Here is a 9772-nt window from a genome sequence, read left to right as displayed (position 1 = left end):
ATGTATAATACATGGCCCTTGTATTATAGTGAGACTGGACCTTAAAGGAGACTAGTGAAAAGTTAGATTTAAGTTGCTGTCACATCATGAGATTTCATTTGGAAAGGGAAAGAAATGAAACTTCAGTTGTGTACATATTAACCAGCGCCACAGCCTCTGTGATTCCTTACATACAACCAAAACATGGGCTGTGTGGATCTGCATGATCTTCACATGTCAAGGTTTAGATCTGCAATTAGGTCAAAGAAGTGGTGGTGGCCAGTCCTAGCATGGTGCCTTCACAGTGCAGCAGAGAATATCTGGCTCTCCTTTAGAGATTTCATTGGCAGTGATTAGGACCTCTTGACCTTTCAGCGGGTTTTGTCCCTGGAACTACTTAAGAGTAATGAAAAACTAGCTCCTGGCCAAGGCAGAAGATCTGCAACTGTGGAACCTCAGGATGACACAAAAGGTAATGGGAAACATCACTGGCCATCTTTCCAAAGATGCAAGATGGTGCCACAACCGCAATGTGAATGGATGTGAGAAATGTGATATACCACTTTACATTGAGTTCTTCAGGACAGTAAATATGTACCTTCACTGATTTGTGTTTTTGCTAACTAATACTTTACACTCATCTTCTGGCACAAATGTTGAGTCAGTAAATTAATTTAAGCTACTGCTACAATATGAATTTCTTTTATTTTTTGAAACTTTTGTCCATTCCTATTTTGTAAGTTCCAAAGGGTTTAGCTTTTACTTTTTTTCCTTTGAGAATACAAATTTACAACAGTGATCTGGTGTCATGGGGTCACAGGCTGGTTAATGAAGCACAGAATACATAGATTTGTGTTGCACCTGCGCTGTAAATGGTTCTTTCAACAGCTCTGAGATGACAGCCATATATACAGTACATAGACACCGCATTACGCACAAGTAAGACTGAACAATAATTTAAGTTATTTGAGCATTCATAATACCATGTCATCGTAGCTAACGTTATTTGGCAGTCAACAAAATGCTAACAGGAGGAACTGGTGCTCTGTCTCTCATTAGCTCTTGTGGGTTTTTTTTTCACATTTTGAAGGTTTCTCAGTAACACAGATTTAATGAGGCAATGGGAAGTTACAATAAGAAGGGACGGTTTTGTTGCCACAGAGTTTTCCAAGCTCTGTAGTGAACATTTCAAGCCAGAGGACTTTAACATGACTGGCTTAGAGATGCTGTGATCCCATCTGTCTTCATTTTCCCATCTCATCTCCAAAGAGGAGGTGCTTTTCTTTTTCTTTTTGCTGTACATTCTAACAGAAATGTCTATGACTCATATAAAAAGCAAAAGTTAATATCACACTTTGGTAAACCTATTTTTACCTGTTTGTTCTTTCTGCATGTTTAGGAATTAGTGATGTATTGTGTATTTCAATACACTGTAGGATACTAAAACCTTGTTAAGTTGTTTATAATGAAGTTGTTTTTTAAGTATTATGCATGTTATATTTTAGCTTTTAGCAAGAAGAAACACAAAAATGTAAAGGAAAGCTGAAGAGAACTTTCTAGTCTCCCTGAAAGTGAACCTCAGCTCCCCAGCCCCAGTTATAAGCATGGCATTGTAAGACCCTGGAATGACCTGGAACTTTTAAAGATTACTTTTCTAGGCCTTAAAAAAAACAAACAAAAAAACCCTGTATGTTTGTGTGCATGCACAGCACACAAAAGTATGAAGGATTGTTGTTGTTGATGTTTACAGAAGGCTCAGGATTGTGTATGTATGTGAGTGAAAGTGAAATAAATTCAAATGAACAATCAAACTTGTTTCCTTATTAAAATATAAACTGTATTAATTTAAATATTTATTAATATTCCATACCATATATATGTCTTTATTAAACAGCATAAAACAAAGTATTTTAGTATGATATCACATATTTTTAATGTGTGAAAGCATCCTGTATCATAACTACATCTCTGCTGTTTGTAACAAACTAAACTGTGTGAAAATCTGGTAAAAATTCAAGGAGTTCGGATTGTTTTAGTTGGGCATACAGCCTCCTCAGTAAAAATAAATGAACTGGGGGCGCTTGACTAACCCATCCAAGATGATACGTCAGCTCCAATGGGGAGAACATATATATATATGCACTTTAAATGCCTTGCTGCTGAAATGTGCTATACGAATTCATTTTTACTTTACTTTACTTTACTTACTGTGGCTAAAGAGAAACATACCTACTCATTTCTTGATGCAATTTGCTAGTTGTCCTGACTGTGGAGCTGTTTGTGTTGTCAGTCCCTCAACAGACTGGATCTAACAAAGAAGTCAATAAAGGTAGGTGCCTAAAGACAAACAAAAAAAAAAAAGCTTTATTAAAGCTTTATTTACTATATTTAAAAATTAACACATATAAACAGGACACACAAACACACATATATAAATTGTTTAACATTATCTGTCGTTTCTTGGCGCTGTTGAAAGAAGCATTTACTGTAAATGCGCAACGCAAATCTATGTATTCTGTGCCCCATTAACCAGCCTGTGACCCCGTGACGTCAGATCCCTGTTGTACATTTGTATTCTCAAAGAAAAAAAATTGTATTCAGAAACAGTTATAGTATTTGGTATTTATAAAGAATAAACCACACATGTAAACTTGAACTTTGTATTTGTAAGTTCACGAAGTTGTAACTTTTTAAACTGAATTCTCATAGAGGAAATATACAACACAAGCTTTGTATGAGATTTATTTTATTCAACAGTTCACACATTTTAGTTATGCACAACTGTTAGCACACATTTCTGGCTTTACATACAAATTATTTCTGACAGCATCCTTACCCGATTGAGTGTCCGTTCTTATTTTGTAAGTTCAAATGCTCTTAGCTCTACGGGTAACTGTTCATTAGGACTGACAAATACAGTAATTGCATTGTTGACTCCTTCTGTATGCATTGCCATTGGATCTTTATATTATGCCATTTATGTGTTACATATGTTAGTATTATTCTAATACTATATACGTGTAAACAGGTCAAATTTAAGAATTTGTTTAAATTAGACAATGTGGTTTCCCACTGAAAACAATTGAGTATAAAACATACATTTTCCCTAATATAACTAACATTAAATGAAAAAAATCATAGATATTATGTGTTAAAGAGGTCTAATTAGTGAAATGCATGCACTTATTTTGCAGGTAAAAATTTGGGATAAAATGGGTTAAAGGAATACAATATTTTGAGTGTAAATAATCTTTTAAGATTAAAGAAATGGTCATTTATCCTATTGGTCAAATGCTCAGTCCCCCTGCCTTTTTTTTGCCCACATTTTCTAAATAGTTGAAAAATAGCTTTTGCACAGTAGCAATGTACATAATAAGAGAAAATATTTGATCTGTCCACCATCACACACTTTAAACTCTTGTAGGAGAAAAAATACCTAAATGAGCCTTTAAATAAGCATAGCATAGGTTATATTAATTCATTTGTTGGTGAAGTAAACAAAGGTTATGAACAAATGATATAAAACTAATATGTTTACAATCTAAGTTAGGGCTTTTTCATTTGAGTGCTCGAGAAAAAAAATTAAACAAATAAGGCACACTACTGAGTTAGTTGAATGCCACAGCAAAGGAAGACATAATGTATGTGACACAGGGACGCCACTCACTCATTCACCAGGGAACGACATTTGGTTGACAAAAAGTAGACAGCACAAATAAACACACCTATGCCTGATTTCCCCTAACAAGGGCAACTTCAGAGTGGAAGAAGAGTCCTGCCCCTCCCTAAAAATTATTTTCAGAACCCAGTTTGTGCATCAAAGTGAAGTAGTTTATATCTAGCTAGCATCTCTCCACCTGTGCTACAACCTCAAGCTCAATCCCGTAACTGACATTCCATGTCCCAGAGGCTAGTTTTAGCAACTGGGCATCAAGGACTCTACTTCAAACCTCAGCCCAAAATGCACTTGTCACATGTTTAACCCTGGTCATCAGGGCTCCCTGTCCTGCTTGTTTTGGGTGTTTCTTTGCTTCAACACACCTAATTCAAGTATTTTAATTAGTGCATTTATATGTTGTTAAGTACTGCAGAAACCTGTTTGTGATCTACTCATTTAAATTAGCTGTCCTGAAGCAAAGAAACATTTAAAGCATCCAGGCTACCTTACAGAACTTCCAACATGTGGTAGGTTTAATTTCTACAATGCCAGTTCCTGCTGCTGGTAATTCAGTCTTTGACACTGAAAACAGGAGCTTTCCCAGCACCAACATTTTGCTGAGTTAGAACAAAAAGCCACTTTTGTCAGGAGCTGGAGTCAGGTTTACAGAGTACTTACTACATACTTAAGAGTAAATATACAGGGTACTTACAGGGTAATATTAAGGATACATAGGGGGGAACATACAGGGTACTTTACATTCAGATACAACCAAGAGTTGTGGTTCTAAATCAAGATTAATCTTAATTATTGTATAGAATATTATAGACTTTCTGTTGTGGCAGCCAGGTGACCAGGAAAAATACACAGGAAGCAGTGAGTTGAGAAATAAAAACAGGGTAAAAAATCCAGCAGGTGTGGCCGGTTCAGATGGGGCGATGCCCTACACAAAAAAGAAAAGAATTTGCCTCACAAAGTAGTTCCTCCTAATATATGACGTGAATTACTTAAATACCTAGCTTCCTGTGTATTGTTTGGTTTTGTGTTTTTCAACTTTTTTGACAATTTAAAATGAATTTTTAAACGTTCTTTTGTGATTCATTCTCAGTATTTTATTTACAAATATAGGACTGGGTTCATTAGCAGAGTTAAGGTGAAGACTGTCTGCAGTGATCGGTACTGCAGGGCAGGTCCAACAGAGTCTCATTGGGGCATAAAATATTCTGTTCTGTGGACACATTCTGCTTGTTTTACCTCAGTGATACAACCTCTACAAATGTTATTTAATGCAGGAATAGTTGAATAGTTTTCACAAAAATTGTAATGCAAATTGTAACATTCATGTGGTTATTGATTCAGGAACTGAATGTCCACCACACTAAAATTTATGCTCAGGAGCCACGACTGAGACCGAGTATCAAAACACAAGAACTACAATAAATAAGCAGCACAGAACAACTACTAAATTGGGGATTTTTTCATGTCATCGTCTGTTCCTTGGAAAATAAGATGAATTAGATGAACTAGTCCCTCTGTTACCTGAGCCTTGTGATGTGACAAGCACAGCTCTCCTTTCATATGTTTTCTACTCTCCTGACATCTAAATAAAAATGTCACTTCATTGCATCCTCTGGGCAACAGATACAGTTTCATTTCAATGTAGCTGTTCTATTTGTGCTTTTAATAGAGACATTTGCCACACCTGCTGAAGGAGCAAACGTAGAGAGTAATTTCATTCCAGACTAAAGGAGGGAACGAGAAGTTTAGGTGGCACTGAAACCGTTTGACATAACGAAAGACAATTAAAGACATTCCTTTAATCATGAGTCACTTTCCCAAACTAGCACTCAACTGAATCAGTTAACTTTTGTTTGTTCTTTGACTGTGATGTGTGAAACAAAGCTCTGAGAAGCAGCAATAACCTTAGGCCAAAAGAACAGACAAATTTAGTAACGATAATTATTGGTTGACCTTCAGTCAAACTTAAGGTGCTTTCACAAAACAGATCAAGCCAGGGCTTAGATGCCTGTGTTCCATCTCAGTGTGTTTTTTGAATGGGCTGATGTGGCATGGAGGGTTGAAGCCAGCCCACCACTGTTGTACTTTTGTGCGGCTAAGTGAGGTAAAAACAGGGTCATAACAGTCGACATGTGAAAAATAAGCCGGTTTTGTGACTTATCATTGTGATACAGTGATGATATAAGATCTGTGTGACAACCTGTTCATGGAAATTTCAAGCCTAAACAACAATAAACATATTCATTACCTAGGAGGAGATCTATGATGACGCACAGCAACTTTGCATTTAGTTAAAAAAATTTGATTACCAACAAAGCAAATCATTAAAGATTAGTCATGTTCTGGAAATGGCCTGAGGGAGATGTCCGTCACATTGTTAATGTGTAGTGCTTCACATCAAATGAAGCTGAGTTCTGCTCCATTCCTCTTGGTTCTGTAAAGGTTGCTTAATTTTTAAGCTCATGTCTATCAGGATGTGGCTGGCCTCATTAGTGATTTGTGAATGGTCAGTGGTAGCTTAAAGACGGACTGGTCTTTGTAGCCATTTTACAGAACTGTTCTGTGAAAGTGCCTTCAGAAACCAATGTGATTTCACTAATGTCTTCATAGTTAAGATATTTCTTATATACCAAGGTGAAAAGCCATTTCATAATTTGTATACAAGTGAAATCATTTTAAATGTTGTGCAGAGATCTGAAAACAGGTGTAACATGTTCAGATGTCTTAGTTCCTGTAAGGTGTACATCCACAATTTTAATTAGCTTTGTACAGCAGATTTTCAAAGGCCCTTAAAAAGATAAATAAATAGTTTTGTTGTTGTTGTTGTTGTGGAATACATGTGAATTAATGTCAGAGCTGGAGAGTGTTGTTAGGGAAAGGGATGCTTGGGTTTCTCTCTTGGACATGTTGCCACCAAGACCTAATCACGGATAACTGGTTGAAGAGGGATGGATGAACATTTTGTAATGCTGTGCACAGTGGTGGACGAAGTACTCAACTATAGTACTTGAGTAAAAGTATTGATATTCATGGTCAAATCTTACTCAACTAAAAGTAAAAGTTGCTTGGTCAAAAATGTACTCAAGTTAAAGTACTGAAGTACCACCTGATGTATCGACGCGTAGAAACACTCTGCTACAACTTCTACACCACCTGGAAAGAACTTCAGCATAAAAATACCACAAAAAATAAGGGTTATTTTGCCTAAAAACACACCAAACCAGAGAGTCTTGATTCTCCTCACACTTTCATTGTGGAACAGAGGTTTAAGGTTGAATCTATTACCACGAAGTAACGACTAGCTTCCTAGATATGTAGTGGAGTGAAAGTTATAAGTTCACCCCCAAAAAATTACTCAAGTAAAGATTCTCAAAAAATGTACCTAAGTACAGTAATCAAGTAAATGTACTCTGTTACTGTCCACCACTGGTTGTGCATGGCAGTGAATCCACTTAAATCTAGTTTGTATCTCTTAACCTCACACACAAGCTTGAGCTCATTCCTTGCCATCCAGGTGACATTCCTTGTACTTAGAGACAACTAATGGCAGCAGGGATCTGAACTCCCAGGCCCTCACCCTCTCCTTCTCCACCCAGCTCACATTGCACCCAACATCAACTTCTCTCCCAGCATGTTGTGGGCTCCTGTAGAGGTGACACCCTGCAGGTGTTTTGGTCTCGGCTCAGCTGAGATTCAAGAGCCAAGGCTCATCCACCAGGTTATCAGCCGAAACCTCCTACTCAGGCCTGGCTCCAGAAGGTGCTCTGGTTTCCCTGTTCTTAGCAATGAGACCTGGTTCTTAAGATCTTCTTTCATCAAGGATGTATTAGGTTAATTTTTTTTAAATAAGTAGCAATCAATGAGTCTTAAGGTGATCAGTCCGGTGGCTAATCTAAATTGCTCTGATATCACCAAATAAGATTGAAACACATAGGAAAAATAAGTTTATTTGTTATTATGTTATTTTTAGGCTGCAAACAACTAAACCTCTAATGGAGAAATGAGAAAGATTTTTGAATTTCATAACCTTGATTGTTTAGGTGACTGTTAAATGTTGACTCTTAGCTGATTGGTTGGTGCAGTTATATGCAAATTTTTGTTGACGTGTTTCAAAGAATGTGTGTCAAGGTGTGTTGACTTGTTGACGCCCTGACAAAGGGGAAAGGGAGTATCTTTTCTGTGACAAAGAAAGATTTACGAACACACCCAGTGTAACAACACACCCAGTCAATGATTTCACATGGCCTATATAAAAGAAGTGTCAAAGGATTTAGTATCGGATTTCAGTTAAACATCACAATGAGGCTAATTTTGTGTCTGTCTTTCATCTGGGGGCTCACCAGCACAGGTAAGTCAATTATTCTATTCTTTACATCTTTTACACATAAAAATACCCAAAAAGTAATAAATTTTTCTTTTGACAAAATTAATCTTAAACTGGGACACTGCAGAACAATGAAAAAAAAAACTTGATACAATTAATTAGTACATTTTACAGTGAAAAATATTTGAACACCACTGAAATCTTTGATATTGCAAGTTTAAAAATGTATCAAATAATGGTTAACATTTGTAAAGATATGAAATACTTTCAATTCATGTTCAGTACATTTAACAACCAGTCTTTCCCAAATTTGCTGTTCTCTTCCTGAATGTAGCTGGAGCCCTACAGTGTGATGCCTGCACAGATCCAGAGTGTACAAACACAGAATCAGTGACATGTAACTCAGGATCCATGTGTATAACAGCTTCCATTAACGGTACTCTCCTTTTGCCAAGGATTACTTTATTATTAAATGCAGCTTAGATGCTGTGAGGGTCTGTATGTTTTCCATCTGTATTAACTAACTGCACTTTAACTCTGCAGCCACAGTATTTGGAAATACTCAACAACGAATCTACAAGAACTGTGCATCATCAGTTCTGTGTCCAAGTCCAGGCAATTACACTCATGCAGTCAACCTGGACTTCTTAAGTGTATTTGCATCTACTCAGTGTTGCAACAGTGACAACTGCAACTCAGAAACTCCACCTTGTAAGTTTTATCTCGTCTACATAAAACAACATGCTGATCTTCTGCTTTCTTTCTGTGATCCTGAAAACATCTTGATGTTGTTGTTGTGTGTGTGTTTGTCTTCTAGTTCCAAGTCCACAACCCTCTAATGGTTTGAGGTGTTTTGTTTGTGACTTTCCCACAACTACATGTGGTAATAATATACTCTGTTCAGGAGAAGAGAGCAAGTGTTTCACAGCATTAAGTGAGTTTTGTTCAATAATATAACAAATAAAATCTTTGAGTCAATGTTTCTACAGGTCCTCAGAATTTCCAAATGTGAAAACCTAAAGTAAAACAAAATAATTCAACTCTTTTCTCATATTTCCATCATAAAATGTGACTTTTATCCAAAATAACTGAATTTGTAGTTTTAAAGATCAAAGTAATTCCTCAACACGAATGAAAACTGTTTAAAAAAATGTTTTAACAATGAAAAGAAATATACATTATGTTAAAAATCTTTTATTGTTGATATGTTGTGACATCGTGAAAATTAGTTGTGAAGTAAAAACTACTGATTAGATAAAACAATATGTTAAAAAGTAAAAAAAAAGATTTTTTTTTTTCTGAAAGAAAGTTCTAAATTCAAATATTACCTTTTGATTTACAGTAAGGAATGGATCCACCGAATATTCTGCAAGAGGCTGTATCTCTCCAAATACATGTGCAGTTTCTGAGATTCTCTGTGTTTTACCGTTCCTGGAAAGTGCTGGTTCCTTCATCAGAGGACCCGACTGTTGTAACGACAGACTGTGTAATCGTCTACCAGTAGACGTTCTGTCAACAGTCCCACCAAAAGAACCAACCACCACAACTGATACACTAACCAGCACAACTACATCAACAACTACAACTACTGTGCCAGAAACAACAACTGCGTCTCCTTTCCTGCAGTGTCGCAACTGCACAGATCCAGGGTGTACAAACACAGAACTGGTGACATGTGACTCAGGATTCATGTGTATAACAGCTTCCATTCGAGGTATCCTCCTTTTTCCAAATATTGGTTTATTTTTAAAATATGCTCATCATGTGTTCGCATAATCTGTTGTTTTTCTCTG

The 9772-nt window shown here is 36.5% G+C and overlaps 1 protein-coding gene across 1 annotated transcript in view; it reads left to right on the top strand.

Moving 5' to 3' along the window:
- LOC108229369 (integumentary mucin C.1) overlaps positions 1–9764 on the top strand; it is a 16526-nt gene extending 6762 nt beyond the window's left edge. The window contains exons 7-9 of the mRNA XM_037979224.1: positions 8523–8690; positions 8797–8913; positions 9322–9764. Coding sequence (XP_037835152.1) covers positions 8523–8690; positions 8797–8913; positions 9322–9755 — 719 coding nt within the window. The 3' untranslated portion in view covers positions 9756–9764. The remainder of the gene's footprint in view (positions 1–8522; positions 8691–8796; positions 8914–9321) is intronic.
- The last annotated feature ends 8 nt before the right edge of the window (positions 9765–9772 follow it).

The sequence above is a fragment of the Kryptolebias marmoratus genome, linkage group LG13, assembly GCF_001649575.2.
Source record: "Kryptolebias marmoratus isolate JLee-2015 linkage group LG13, ASM164957v2, whole genome shotgun sequence".
Lineage (NCBI taxonomy): Eukaryota > Metazoa > Chordata > Actinopteri > Cyprinodontiformes > Rivulidae > Kryptolebias > Kryptolebias marmoratus.
This window is presented reverse-complemented; position numbering and strand designations above follow the sequence as displayed.